The 16,116-nt window shown below is 43.5% G+C and overlaps 1 protein-coding gene and 1 long non-coding RNA gene across 3 annotated transcripts; one reads left to right on the top strand and one right to left on the bottom strand.

Annotated features, from left to right (window-relative positions):
- Nucleotides 1-5,105: 5,105 nt before the first annotated feature.
- LOC115201564 (MARVEL domain-containing protein 1) lies at nt 5,106-6,530 on the bottom strand. The gene has a single exon (XM_029765315.1). The coding sequence runs from the start codon at nt 6,203-6,205 to the stop codon at nt 5,717-5,719; it is 489 nt and encodes a 162-aa protein (XP_029621175.1). The 5' UTR covers nt 6,206-6,530; the 3' UTR covers nt 5,106-5,716.
- Nucleotides 6,531-8,824: 2,294 nt separating this feature from the next.
- Nucleotides 8,825-13,396, top strand: LOC115201565 (uncharacterized). 2 transcript variants are annotated; one of them, XR_003879763.1, is made up of 3 exons: nt 8,825-9,020; nt 10,624-10,796; nt 13,357-13,396. It is a non-coding gene; the product is annotated as an uncharacterized LOC115201565 (long non-coding RNA). The 2 variants fall into 2 exon arrangements; XR_003879762.1 differs by lacking the exon at nt 13,357-13,396 and having other exon boundaries at nt 10,624-11,024.
- Nucleotides 13,397-16,116: the final 2,720 nt, after the last annotated feature.

Here is a 16,116-nt window from a genome sequence, read left to right on the forward strand (position 1 = left end):
GAACAGTGGGTTAACTGCCTTGTTCAGGGGCAGAACGACAGATTTTTACCTTGTCAGCTCAGGGATTCGATCTAGCAACCTTTCGGTTACTGGCTCAACACTCTAACCACTAGGCTACCTACTGCTTTGTTGAGATCCCGAGTGTCACAGCGGTCTAAGGCACTGCATCTCAGTGCTTGAGGCGTTACTACAGACACCCTGGTTCGAATCCAGACTGTATCACAACTGGCCGTGATTGGGAGTCCGATAGGGCGGAGCACAATTGGCCCAGCATCGTCCGGGTTTGGCCGGTGTAGGCCATGATTGTAAATAAGAATTTGTTCTTAACTGACTTGCCTAGTTAAATAAAGGTTAAATGTAAAATTTGGCATGAGGGTCTACTAAATAAATTGATAGAAAGGGGTGTTAAACATACGACAATATAAAATCCATGTACACAAACAACAAGTTCACGGTTAAAATTGGCAAAAAACACACATTTCTTTCCACAAGGCCGTGGGGGGGAGACAAGGATGCAGCTTGAGCCCCACGCATTTTAACATATACAGTGCCTTTGGAAAGTACTCGGACCCCTTGACTTTCTCCACATTTTGTTACATTACAGCCTTATTCTATAATGGATTGAATAAAAAAATATACTTAGCAATCTACACACAATACCCCATAATGACAAAGTGAAAACAGACTTTTAGAAAAATTTGTGCTAATTTAAAAAAAAAAAAATTCAACTGAAATATCATATTTGCATAAGTATTCAGACCATTTACTTAGTACTTTGTTGAAGCACCTTTGGCAGCGATTACAGCCTTGAGTCTTCTTGGGTTTGATGCTACAAGTTGGCACACGTGTATGTTGTGAGTTTCTCCCATTCTTCTCTGGAGATCCTCTCAAGCTCTGTCAGGTTGGATGGGGAGTGTTGCTGCACAGCTATTTTCAGGTCTCTCCAGAGATGTTCAATCGGATTCAAGTCCGGGCTCTGGCTGGGCCACTCAATGACATTCAGAGACTTGTCCGGTAGCCACTCCTGCGTTGTCTTGGCTGTGTGCTTAGGGTCGTTGTCCTGTTGGAATGTGAACCTTCATCCCAGTCTGAGGTCTTGAGTGCTCTGGAGCAGGTTTTCATCAAGGATCTTTCTGTACTTTGCTCTGTTCATCTTTGCCTCGATCCTGACAAGTCTCCCAGTCCCTGCCAATGAAAAACATCCCCACAGCATGATGCTGCCACCACCATGCTTCACTGTAGGGATGGTGCCAGGTTTCCTCTAGATGTGGCACATGGCATTCAGGCCAAAGAGTTCAATCTTGGTTTCTCATGGTCTGAGAGTCTGTAGGTGCCTTTTGGAAACTCCAAGCGGCTGTCATGTGCCTTTTTCTGAGGAGTGGCTTCAGTCTGGTCACTCTACCATAAAGGCCTGATTGGTGGAGTGCTTCAGAGATGGTTGTCCTTCTGGAAGGTTCTCCCATCTCCACAGAGGAACTGTAGAGCTCTGTCAGAGTGACCATCGGGTTCTTGGTCACCTCCCTGACCAAGGCCCTTCTCCCCCAATTGCTCAGTTTGGCCAGGAGGCCAGCTCTAGGAAGAGTTTTGGTGGTTCCAAACTTCTTCCAAGAATGATGGAGGCCACTGTGTTCTTGGGGACCTTCAATGATGTAAAAATGTTTTGGTACCCTTCCACAGATCTGTGCCTTGACACAATCCTGTCTCAGAGCTCTACGGACAATTCCTTCAACCTCATGCATTGGTTTTTGCTCTGACATGCACTGTCAACTGTGGGACCTTATATAGACAGGTGTGTGCCTTTCCAAATCATGTCCAATCAATTGAATGTACCACAGGTGGACTCCAATCAAGTTGTAGAAACATCTCAAGGATGATCAAAGGAAACAGGATGCACTTGAGCTCAATTTCGAGTCTCATAGCAAAGGGGCTGAATACTTATGTAAATAAGGTATTTCAGTTTTTTATTCTTAATAAATTTGCAAAAATGTCTAAAAACCTATTTTTGCTTTGTCATTATGGGTTATTGTGTGTAGATTGCTGAGCTTCTTTTTTTTGTTATCCATTTTAGAATAAGGCTGTAACGTAACAAAATGTGGAAAAAGTCAAGGGGTCTGAATACTTACCGAAGGCACTGTACAGCCATAATATGACATTTGAAATGTCTCTATTCCTTTCGAACTTTTGTGAGTGTAATGTTTACTGTTCATTTTTATTGTTTATTTTACTTTTGTTTTATCTATTTACTTGCTTTGGGAATGTAAATGTTCCCAACCCCTTTGAATTTAATTTAATTGAGAGAGATAGAGACCATTAAAGTGTTAACTGGTCTCGCCCAGTCTACTCTTGTCCAGTTTGAGTCCATACAGGAAATGACTCTCTGGTTGAGTAGCCAGAGTAAATATCACTGGGCTGGCACTCTAACTAATCTGTCTGGCTTTATATGTGTTGAAGTGCCCTTCTCCCAGGGTTTCTCTGTCACAAATGCTCTCATTCACTCATTCTCTCTCACTCTTTATATTTTCCTCACACTCTCTCTCTCTCATCTCCGTCTTTCTTCTTCTCCCTCCGTCTCTGTCCTAATCCCCTTCTCACTTTATTTCTTAGTTAAGATGGTAAAACATAATCTCACTCTATTCCACATCTGTCTCTCTCTCTTAGTTAAGATGGTAAAACATAATCTCACTCTATTCCACATCTGTCTCTCTCTCTTAGTTAAGATGGTAAAACATAATCTCACTCTATTCCACATCTGTCTCTCTCTCTTAGTTAAGATGGTAAAACATAATCTCACTCTATTCCACATCTGTCTCTCTCTCTTAGTTAAGATGGTAAAACATAATCTCACTCTATTCCACATCTCTCTCTCTCTCTTAGTTAAGATGGTAAAACATAATCTCACTCTATTCCACATCTGTCTCTCTCTCTTAGTTAAGATGGTAAAACATAATCTCACTCTATTCCACATCTGTCTCTCTCTCTTAGTTAAGATGGTAAAACATAATCTCACTCTATTCCACATCTCTCTCTCTCTCTTAGTTAAGATGGTAAAACATAATCTCACTCTATTCCACATCTGTCTCTCTCTCTTAGTTAAGATGGTAAAACATAATCTCACTCTATTCCACATCTCTCTCTCTCTCTTAGTTAAGATGGTAAAACATAATCTCACTCTATTCCACATCTGTCTCTCTCTCTTAGTTAAGATGGTAAAACATAATCTCACTCTATTCCACATCTGTCTCTCTCTCTCTCTCTCTCTCACCCATGTTCTGAAACACTAGGCAGCAGCTCCGACACACATTACACTTAGTTCCTTGGCAGACGCTCTGAGGCACAGTGTCTTGCTCTTACAGGCAGTCCATACATGGCTGAGTCAAAATATCTGCTTCTGACTGGAGAGAAAATTTGAGAAAACGACAACTCCTTTATGCAACACAAGCAAAGCTGTCCGTTTCCCCAAAAACAAATCAGATGCACATAACTGTACATTTGGGAAGAGGACCATTGTAAGGGATCAAATGAAAAGTATTTGTTACTGATTGAAGTTGTGAGCGTAGGAGGGGTGGAGTTAGCAGGTCTTATTGAGGAAGGAAGGATCTACTTTGTTTATATCTGAGCTGTTTGCTTGGCCTGTGCTGCAGACCCATCACTTATGACTCTCTCTCTCACACACACACACATACACACACATACTTTATATCCCTGCAGTGCATCTGTTCAACATTAGCCTTACCATTCCATCTTGTGTTTCGTGTCCTCTAGTCTACTCAGGGCTCAGCAACCAACATTTTCACAATGCTTCCTTCCTCCCCTGCTTCCTGTCTCTCTGGCTCATCACAGAACATGGGTCCTGTTCTAACATTTTCACATCTCTTCCTTCATGTCTCTCTGGCTCATCACAGAACATGGGTCCTGTTCCAAAATGTAAATATTGCTTCCTACATCCCTCCCTTTCTTAATAATGTCTCTCTGACTCAGCACAGAACATGGGTCCTGTTCCAACATTTTCACATCTCTTCCTTCATGTCTCTCTGGCTCAGCACTGAACATGGGTCCTGTTCCAACATTTTCACATCTCTTCCTTCATGTCTCTCTGGCTCAGCACAGAACATGTGTCCACTAGGTTTAGGCTGTGTCATACACTCTGTGGCTGGATTTATTTCTGCTTCATTGTCATGCTTTGTTTCTTTTTGCTCTCTGAGGAGGAAGTTAGTAGGAAATGTGTGTTTCCCAGGAATAGACCACTACTCATCTCCCTGCAGACCACTTCTACATCACTAATCATCAACCCTTCTCCTCCCTCCCCCTCCACATACACACCCTAAACCCCCACCGTTAATTCCTGTAAGAACTGCCACTTTCCCAATCACTATGATCTTTATCTCTCTCTCTGTCTCTCTCTCTCTCTCTCACACACACACACACACACACACACACACTCAGATATAACAATAATCACATAAATACATACCCACACACATACACAATTCCAGTCACAGAGGCAGTGATTACAGAGTAAAGGCACAACTCTTCTGTCTTTCATGTGGCTGTGTGGCATCCCAGCCACCCCTGCTGATTGGTTAAGTCAGTTTGTCTCAGACAGGAAGTAGCTGAGGGTTCCCCACCCCAATCTGCTCCCCACACCAATCTGGCTCTCGTTTGGGAAACCAACACCATAATCTGCACTTGAACACACACACTCACATAGACACACACACATAAAAGTAGGGCCAGACAGAGTTTGCAGAGGCATACTTTTCAGATTAGAAAAAACTCTGTTATTATTGAAAACAAACAGGACTACTGTAGGCAATGCTTGACTTGGACTGAAATAGGTTCCGGTACTCATTATGTGTGCCGGTACACTTTATATGTAGGTGCAGGAGCTCCATAATGCTTTTGAGCTAATATTCTATAATAGGGACAGGAGCTCAAGCAGCAGAACGTTGATGCTGGTACTCAGCTCCAGTGAACTCCTGCCCAAGACAAGCACTGGGACTAGGCTTATTACTGCAAAATAATGATAATAATAGTGCTAGCAATAAGATACTTCTGTAAATCATATCTGGCCCTACAAGCAGAAATCATTAATGACAGTGTTATTACCAAAGAAGAGAACCCTGACATTGGTTTTAATGCATCAACATTTGGTCTTAACATGAAGGACACTTTAATTAGGAACAGAGTTGGTTTTGTTTTTGATATAGACAAGGATTCTTTCTTGCTAAAAGAACACTTAAAAACATTAGCAACAAATATGGTGTAGTTATTTTCATATCAAAGGCATATAATCTCATGTCCTTGCTATTACAGCTTGTTGTAGGCTGAAAAGCATAAGGTATTTGTTGTTAAAGGCACAGATAGCACGTCCATGCCTGGACTGGACTTCTCAGAGCTTTGGAATGTTATCAGTCAAAACAAAAACACTGGAGTAGGCCTACCAAAAACGTATTATAGTCCAACAAAAAAACACAGACAAAAATATAAAATATATACTTTGGTAAGCTACTGAAATGATACTGACTTTAAATTACGGAACAGAATATGGACAAACCTGTAGGAGTTTGAGCCAAGAAGACACTCAGTTTTGGAGGACATAAAATACCCCCTCTCCACCCGTGCCCTCTCCCCTATCCAGGGAAAGCTCTTGTCTCCCTCCACCAGTCCTCCGCCCTATCCCTCACTCTGTTCCCCTCTGTCCTCCCTTCTCTCTCTCTCAAACCACCGTCTGCTCACCCCGGCACTTCCTACAGCCCATATACACCGCCGAGACAAGATACACCACAGCGCCCAGACATGCGAACACGGCAGCAGCCAGGTAGACTTTATACAGGCAGTTGTGTTTGTATTGCTCCAGGTTGCAGTATGCGTACCGCTCCGTTTTGTAGATCATGACGCCGATCGCCGGTAGATACAGCACCGCGGCCGCGATGTCGTGAACAAGGTTGCTAAGCAACCACCGGTCCCCTCCCAAGATGGGGACGAGGTCCTGCTTGTCCAGGAGAGTGATGAAAAAGGCGGCGAGGGTGAGGAGCCAGAAGAGGACTGCCACGAACAGGACGAAGTGGATGGAGCCTTCGTATTTGTTGGCGGCGATTGTGACCCATAGTCCAGCTCCGAATAGGATTTGGAGAATTCGGATGATGCCGAGAAAACTCTTTAGGAAGTCCCGGAAATTTGTGCTCACCTCCGGCTGGGGGGGCATCTCTGCTCCAGCGAACACTGGGACCTTTTACTTAGTAGAGCAGGGGAGTTCAATCTACCACCGACTGATAATAAGGACAGAAAAAACGGAAAAGTAAAAGCGAGGGTAGATTGACAAATAAATAGGTGGTTAGAAGTGTACAATTTGTCAGCGAGTTGTCTTTTCTTCTGCACAGCCCGGGGTTTTGAAATTAGGAGGATTGTGTGTGTTTCGTCTTTTCCGTTTCCTTTCCACTCCCCCCCTCTCTCTCTCTCCCTCTCTCTCTCGGGGGTTGGGGTAGGACACCGAAAGGGGGACGGATTCAAATTCAAAGACCGCTCCTCCTCTCAATTCAATTCAAAGGACGTTATTGCCATGGGAAACATATGTTTACATTGCCAAAACAAGTGAAATAGATAATAACCAAAAGTGGAAAACAATCAGAAATGAACAGTAAACATTACACGCACAAAATAATCTAAGCATTTAAAATATTATATTACGACTATGTACAGTGTTGTAACAATATGCAAATAGTTGAAGTACAAAAGGCAAAATAAATAAACATAAATATGGGTTGTATTTACAATGGTGTTTGTTCTCTCTCTCACTCTCTGCCTGTCCTATTGTGTGTATGTGTGTATGTGTGTGTGTGTGTGTGTGTGTGTGTGTGTGCGCGTGTGTGCGCGAGAGAGATTATTTGGCACTGTTAACATATGTTTCCCATGCCAATAAAGCACCTTGAATTTAAATTGAATTGAACTGAATTGAGAGAGACAGAGTTTTGCTGAGAGTTTGTTTGATTCATGTTAATCTCTTTGTTCCTCATCAATCTCTGTTCTTTAAGCGCATTAAATGTGTTCACACTCCTGAAACACTTTTCTTGACAACGTTAATACAACAATGTGTTTCGTTAGCTGGCAGTATTGAAGTTGATTAAAAAGGTTGACAGAGTTTGACTAAACCATGCACTTTTTCCTGCCAAGTTGTCAAAAAGACAACATTATGTGGCTGAGACCAACATGCTGTTTTCAGAGTGGAGCCAAAACCTTGGAATGTGATGCATAAGAATAGAGCAGACAATAATAACTGTTTGCCTTGAAAGAATCTTGAGAGTTGGCAGAGTGTCAGAAATGTTTAGTGAGTCTGTTTTCCTGTTTTATGAGGAGACACTTCGCTAGTGAAAGGCTCCTCCCCTGGTTCTCAAATCATCTCCAGCAGTAGGTTACTTCCAAGAGGTTACTAATCCTTCTGAAGCACTCTGATGCCCCTTCACATAACACACACACACACACACACACACACACACACACACACACACACACACACACAGGGCATAGATAATACACATTACACTATAAACCTTCCAAGAGGTTACTAATCCTTCTGAAGCACTCTGATGCCCCTTCACATAACACACACACACACACACACAGACACACAGGGCATAGATAATACACATTACACTATAAACCTTCCAAGAGGTTACTAATCCTTCTGAAGCACTCTGATGCCCCTTCACATAACACACACATACATACACACACACACACACACACACACACACACACACACACACACACACACACACACACACAGGGCATAGATAATACACATTACACTATAAACCTTCCAAGAGGTTACTAATCCTTCTGAAGCACTCTGATGCCCCTTCACATAACACACACACACACACAGGGCATAGATAATACACATTACACTATAAGCCTTCCAAGAGGTTACTAATCCTTCTGAAGCACTCTGCTGCCCCTTGGTGGCCTACACACACACACACACACACACACACACACAAAGATTTGATTTGACATACTGTGCATGCTCACGCGTGAACGCACGCACACACATACACACAGACTTTCACTGAACAAACACACAACACACATAGCCTAATTGTACACAATATTTTATATGCCATTAAAAATTGAAATTGTATTTATTTAACCTTATTTATTTAACCTTTAGTTAGCTAGGTCATACACACATCACATAACACACACACAGGGCATAGGTAATACACATTACACTATAGCCTTCCAAGATATGATGCAACATGTCAGTCTGATCATTGTAGATATGATTAGGTCAGGTCAGGCTGGGGGTCATGAAGCCAAAAGTCGTGCAGTAACCAATAGTTTTCCATCGGTTACTGAGTGCGTTGACTTCAGGGCAGAACACATAATGACAACCTAAAGATGACGAGTTCACGTGGGTTTCTAAATGTCAGCATGATGCCATGTCCCATCTAGATGATGCACGATTATACCGTTTTATGTCATGAGTGCATTCAACTCTTGCAATCTTGTAACCTGCTGTGAAAGTGGGAAGTTAGTGCGCACAGGGAGATGCCATACACTACAGGGACATTCCGTACCCAAGCAGGCAAAGGCACACACACACGCTGTAGGGGAGTGATTTTTGTCTCACACATAATCGTCAAGCCCCTCACACACAGCTTCTTGCCAGGAGCATTGACGTCAATAGATTAACTACGTGGCCGAGGGGCGGATCTTCACACCCTGCTCCGCCCACAAACTCTGATTGCTCGAGAAAACATTCCATCCGGCCCTATAAGGTGGGGTTAATTACCATGTCCGTTCTCATTGGTAGATATGCACAGTGGTGTCGACCCGAGATGACAAAACTACAAAGTGCGGCCAATTGACAACAACACCGAGTGCATAGAGCTATCGATAAGTCAAAGGTCCTTTATTATCCATAATTGACCGGATATAACGCAGAGCAGGACAGAACAAAATAACATAGAGCAAATGGTATTGGAAAAAGTATAAGAACAACGTGACACTATCGTTTTAGGGTAAGAACGTGTTTCCTATAGTATTTGTTATTCCAGAGTTGTGTATTCGGCTTTTACGCACGAGACTATCCTTGACCTATATTGGCTGGGTGGAAGACTAATTTCCAAAACCCTTTGTTTGCAGCTGAAATGCACAGTAGTTTCTGGCCTCATACCTTTACACAAAAGGAGTCCAAATATGTATGTTTTGATGCAGACTAACAAAAGAAAAATAAACAAACACGTTTACTTTTTCAGACTTTCTTGGACATATTTGCAAAACTGCATAATTTCCTTTGATTGTCACATATCTGCATGCCAATTAAATCTGTGTACATATGACCAGATTCCTTGATACACATATGGTTGAAATATGCAGTCAATCAATCAATTAATCAATCAAATGTATTTATGAAGCCTTTTTACATCAGCAGATGTCCCAAAGTGCTATACAGAAACCCAGTCTAAAACCCCAAACAGCAGGCAATGCAGATGTAGAAGCACGGTCACAAGGAAAAACTCCCTAGAAAGGCAGGAACCTAGGAAGAAACCTACAGAGGAACCAGGCCTAGAAAGGCAGGAACCCAGGAAGAAACCTAGAGAGGAACCAGGCTCTGAGGGGTGGCTAGTCCTCTTCTGACTGTGCCGGGTGGGGATTATAACAGAACATGGCCAAGATGTTCAAACGTTCACAGATGACCAGCAGGGTCAATAATAATAATCACAGTGGTTGTAGAGGGTGCAACAGGTCATCACCTCAGGAGGAAATGTCAGTTGGCTTTCATTCAGAGTTAGAGATCATTCAGAGTTAGAGACAGCAGGTGCAGTAGAGAGAGAGAGTCGAACTTTTTAAATGGAATTCTAGTGTGGATATTGGAGCGGAGCCCTACTTTCATCCAGTAGGCTACAGTTGACCTAGTGACACAGCCAGGTAACTACTGTACCTTACATAACTCTGCTAATACCATTACACTGCCTGCCACTGTGACAGTTCTTCATGTGTGACCAAGCAGACTTAATTAGATGACTGGTTCTTACCAGAGTTACTGTATTGGTAGACTGGTTCTTACCAGACTTACTGTATCGGTAGACGGGTTCTTACCAGAGTTACTGTATCGGTAGACGGGTTCTTACCAGAGTTACTGTATCGGTAGACTGGTTCTTACCAGAGTTACTGTATCGGTAGACTGGTTCTTACCAGAGTTACTGTATCGGTAGACTGGTTCTTACCAGAGTTACTGTATCGGTAGACTGGTTCTTACCATCTGCAGTGTAATAGTCATTGGGACTGGATGGACTGGGTTCCTCTATCTGCTGCTCAAAGCAGGATTAAACAATCAAAGACAGGTAGACTGGCAGCAGCTTGCCTGGCACCCCACTGTGTTTCCCTTACAAAAGGGCCTGGAGGTTTTCCTAAACCATAACCTGGCCAGTAAACAAATAAGGGCCCAGAGTTTTTCCTTGGCCAGGACATGTTTCAGTCACACCATCCTAAGTCTGTAACTAGCACAGTCCTTCCTCTGAGTAAGATCAAGTTGCCCCTAGAAACAAACTCACATGAAAACAATGCAAATGCAACGAGTGAGTGCTAGCCCTTAACCCTAACCTTTCATATCCTCCACAGGTAGGCCCATCTGGCGGGATCTTCTCACCACTCTTGGTGCCTCTCCCCTGGGGAGGATGGATACGGAGGCAGCATCTCCGTCTCCCTCCTCCACGGTGGCGGGGCCCTCCACACTGTGGTGTCTGCCAGAGTGGAGGAGTAGGAAGGCGGGTTCAGGGAACATCTCTGACGGGGTGAGTTTGTTATTATTTAAGATGTGGATATTCAGTCGGCAGAGCCAAAAGGTAAAGGTTTAGCATAGGGATTGACAGGTGAAGGTTTTTAAGGTAAGGTTAGAACTAAGGAGGTGAGGTTAGGGAAAGCATCAAGGTTAGGAATCATTCAATCTGCCAGCTGTAGTTATTGTAAAAGAGAATGTGTTCTTACTTCTCAATGACTTCCCTGGTTGAAAAGAGTCAAAATAAATAAAACTGCCAATTATGTATGCAATTTATTTACCGTGGGTAAACAGGTGACCGTGAATCTGTGTCAGCTGCAGGAGTTGTTCACGGCGGAGGGCCCAGCTGGGCTCCCCAAGTGGCACAGCGGTCTAAGGCACTGCTTCTCAGTACAAGAGGCTCTATAATATCCGGCAGTGATTGGGAGTCCCATAGGGCGGTGCACAATTGGCCCAGCATCGTCCGGGTTTGGCCGTCATTGTAAATAAGAATTTGTTTTTAACCGACTTGCCTAGTTAAATAAAAGGTTATATATATATATAAAGTTGAAGTCGGAAGTTTACATACAGTTAGGTTGGAGTCATTAAAACTCATTTTTCAACCACTCCACAAATTTCTTGTGAACAAACTATAGTTTCGGTAAGTCGGTTAGGACATCTACTTTGTGCATGACACAACTCATTTTTCCAACAATTGTTTACAGACAGATTATTTCACTTATCTCAATTCCAGTGGGTCAGAAGTTATTTCACTTATCTCAATTCCAGTGGGTCAGAAGTTTACATACACTAATTTGACTGTGCCTTTAAACAGCTTGGAAAATTCCAGAAAACAATGTCATGGCTTTAGAAGCTTCTGATAGGCTAATTGACATCATTTGAGTCAATTGTTAGTGTACCTGTGGATGTATTTCAAGGCCTACCTTCAAACTCAGTGCCTCTTTGCTTGACATAATGGGAAAATCAAAATAAATCAGTCAAGACCTCAGAAAAACAATTGTAGACCTCCACAAGTCTGGTATATCCTTGGGAGCGATTTCCAAACGCCTGAAGGCACCACGTTCATCTGTACAAACAATAGTACGCAAGTATAAACACCACGGGACCATGGAGCTGTCATACTGCTCAGGAAGGAGACGCGTTCTGTCTCCTAGAGATGAACGTACTTTGGTGAGAAAAGTGCAAATCAATCTCAGAACAACAGCAAAGGACCTTGTGAAGATGCTGGAGGAAACAGGTACAAAAGTATCTATATCCACAGTAAAACGAGTCCTATATCGACATAACCTGAAAGGCCGCTCAGCAAGGAAGAAGCCACTGCTCCAAAACCGACATTAAAAAGCCAGACTATGGTTTGTAACTGCACATGGGGACAAAGATCGTACTTTTTGCAGAAATGTCCTCTGGTCTGAGGAAACAAAAATAGAACAATTTGGCCATAATGACCATCGTTATGTTTGGAGGAAAAAGGGGGATGCTCGCAAGCCAAAGAACACCATCCCAACCGTGAAGCAGGGGGGTGGCAGCATCATGTTGTGGGGGTGCTTTGCTGCAGGAGGGACTGGTGCACATCACAAAATAGATGGCATCATGAGGCAGGAAAATGATGTGGATATATTGAAGCAACATCTCAAGACATCAGTCAGGAAGTTAAAGCTTGGTTGCAAATGGATCTTCCAAATGGACAATGACCGCAAGCATACTTCCAAAGTTGTGGCAAAATGGCTTAAGGACAACAAAGTCAAGGTATTGCAGTGGCCATCACAAGGCCCTGATCTCAATCCTATAGAAAATTTGTGGGCCGAACTGAAAAAGCGTATGCGAGCAAGGAGGACGATAAACCTGACTCAGTTACAACCAGCTCTGTCAGGAGGAATGGGCCAAAATTCACCCAACTTATTGTGGGAAGCTTGTGGAAGGCTACCCGAAACGTTTGACCCAAGTTAAACAATTTAAAGGCAATGCTACCAAATACTAATTGGGTGTATGTAAACTTCTGACCCACTGGGAATGTGATGAAAGAAATAATTGCTGAAATAAATAATTCTCTCTACTATTATTCTGACATTTCACATTCTTAAAATAAAGTGGTGATCCTATCTGACCTAAGACAGGGACTTTTTACTGGGATTAAATGTCAGGAATTGTGAAAATCTGAGTATAAATGAATTTGGCTAAGGTGTATGTAAACTTCTGACTTCAACTATATATATATATATATCTTCTAAACAGCTTCTACCCCAAGCCAAATGGCTACCCGGACTGTTTGCAGTGCCAACCCCACCCCACCCCTCTTTACACCGCTGCTACTCTCTGTCGTCATCTATGCATAGTCACTTCAATAACTCTACCTACATGTACATACTACCTCAAATAACCGGTGGCCCCTCACATTGACTATGTATGGGAACAGTGTCTCCTACCCCTCCTGTCTCAGCCTCCAGTATTTATGCTGCAGCAGTTTGTGTCGGGGGGCTAGGGTCAGGCTGTCACATCTGGAGTATTTCTCGTCTTTTCCGGTGTCCTGTGAGAATTTAAATATGCTCTCTCGCTCTCTTTCTTTCTCTCTCTCGGAGGACCTGAGCCCTAGGACCATGCCTCAGGACTACCTGGCTTGATGACTCCTTGCTGTCCCCAGTTCACCTGGCCGTGCTGCTGCTCCAGTTCCAACTGTTCTGCCTGCAGCTATGGAACCCTGACCTGTTCACCGGACGTGCTACCTGTCCCAGACCTGCTGTTTTCAACTCTCTAGAGACAGCAGGAGCGGTAGAGATACTCTCAAAGATCGGCTATGAAAAAGCCAACTGACACTTACTCTTGTGTTACTGACTTGTTGCACCCTCGACAACTACTATGATTATTATTATTTGACCATGCTGGTCATTTATGAACATTTGAACATCTAGGCCATGTGCTGTTATAATCTCCACCCGGCACAGCCAGAAGAGCACTGGCCACCCCTCATAGCCTGGTTCCTCTCTAGGTTTCTTCCTAGGTTTTGGCCTTTCTAGGGAGTTTTTCCTAGCCACCGTGCTTCTACATCTGCATTGCTTGCTGTTTGGGGTTTTAGGCTGGGTTTCTGTACAGCACTTTGAGATATCAGCTGATGTAAGAAGGGCTATATAAATAAATTTGATATGGGTACCCCCCTGTATATAGTCTCGCTATTGTTATTTTACTGCTGCTCTTTAATTACTTTCTCTTATTCTTATGTGTTTTTTTTAAACTGCATTGTTGGTTAGGAGCTCGTAAGTAAGCATTTCACTGTAAGGTCTACTACCTCTGTTGTATTCGGCGCATGTGACTAATCCAGTTTCAAATCAAATTGTATCTACAAGATGGGGAACTGGAGATTTTATGGCCTCTGTTGTTCCAAACACTCATTTGTCTCATGTGACTCTTCCGCACTGCATATGAGCATCCCGTACCAAACCTTGAACCATAAATGTCAAGGTGCATCAACAGAAAGAAAGTAAAGGAAAATTTGTTGATTTCAACTGGAAAGGAGAGATTTAGAAGAAAGTCAACATTTAGACATTCCAGGTAGAGCTGCTGTTTCCCCCTTTAGTACCCACACAGGCTCTCAGTAGATCTGCCGTTTCCCCCTTTAGTACCCACACAGGCTCTCAGTAGATCTGCTGTTTCCCCCTTTAGTACCCACACAGGCTCTCAGTAGATCTGCCGTTTCCCCCTTTAGTACCCACACAGGCTCTCAGTAGAACTGCCGTTTCACCCTTTAGTACCCACACAGGCTCTCAGTAGAACTGCCGTTTCCCCCTTTAGTACCCACACAGGCTCTCAGTAGATCTGCCGTTTCCCCCTTTAGTACCCACACAGGCTCTCAGTAGAACTGCCGTTTCACCCTTTAGTACCCACACAGGCTCTCAGTAGAACTGCCGTTTCCCCCTTTAGTACCCACACAGGCTCTCAGTAGAACTGCCGTTTCCTCCTTTAGTACCCACACAGGCTCTCAGTAGAACTGCTGTTTCACCCTTTAGTACCCACACAGGCTCTCAGTAGAGCTGCTGTTTCCTCCTTTAGTACCCACACAGGCTCTCAGTAGAACTGCCGTTTCCCCCTTTAGTACCCACACAGGCTCTCAGTAGAACTGCCGTTTCACCCTTTAGTACCCACACAGGCTCTCAGTAGAACTGCCGTTTCCCCCTTTAGTACCCACACAGGCTCTCAGTAGAACTGCTGTTTCCCCCTTTAGTACCCACACAGGCTCTCAGTAGAACTGCAGTTTCCCCCTTTAGTACCCACACAGGCTCTCAGTAGAACTGCCGTTTCCCCCTTTAGTACCCACACAGGCTCTCAGTAGAGCTGCTGTTTCCTCCTTTAGTACCCACACAGGCTCTCAGTAGAACTGCCGTTTCCTCCTTTAGTACCCACACAGGCTCTCAGTAGAGCTGCCGTTTCACCCTTTAGTACCCACACAGGCTCTCAGTAGAACTGCCGTTTCCCCCTTTAGTACCCACACAGGCTCTCAGTAGAACTGCCGTTTCCCCCTTTAGTACCCACACAGGCTCTCAGTAGAACTGCCGTTTCCCCCTTTAGTACCCACACAGGCTCTCAGTAGAACTGCCGTTTCCCCCTTTAGTACCCACACAGGCTCTCAGTAGAACTGCCGTTTCCCCCTTTAGTACCCACACAGGCTCTCAGTAGAACTGCCGTTTCCCCCTTTTGTACCCACACAGGCTCTCAGTAGAACTATCAATTTCGCTATACCCATCTATATACACACACACACACACACACACACACACACACACACACACATAAATTACACTATACATGAAAAACACACAACACAAAAAGCTAAACACAATAATTTGAAACAAACACAATCTTCAGTAAAAAAAAATTAAAAAAAAAATAATCGAACAAATCCTTGGTTCTCTATAAAACTTTCAGATCGTGTTAAAATGAGACATCAGAGAATAACAGAACTCTTCTGTGGCTCGCCCACCACAAGTGTCCACGACTGAACTGTGCAATGACATTCACCAGCAGACCGAAAGGTAACGCTTTATTTATCTGCCTGCCTTTTTATCTGGTGTTTATCTGGAAATAGTAGGCTAAGATGAAGTCAATACATAATAATGATCTGATTTTATCAACATTCCTTTCAAATAAATCAACCAAGTCTGCCTCCCAATTCTCCGCCCTCTCTAGAAGTCAGCAATTGGACACTCCCGGTCATGGATTTAAAAACGTGATTGGTGTAAGCATAGGTTGGATTGAGTTTCCACGATGGCTAAATCCATGTTAGAAAAGTGTGCAAGTGCACACTTTGGGAGAAGGGTAGAAAAATCAGGATGCAACCTATGAGGCAA

This window comes from Salmo trutta, chromosome 10 (assembly GCF_901001165.1).
Source record: "Salmo trutta chromosome 10, fSalTru1.1, whole genome shotgun sequence".
NCBI classification, from domain to species: domain Eukaryota; kingdom Metazoa; phylum Chordata; class Actinopteri; order Salmoniformes; family Salmonidae; genus Salmo; species Salmo trutta.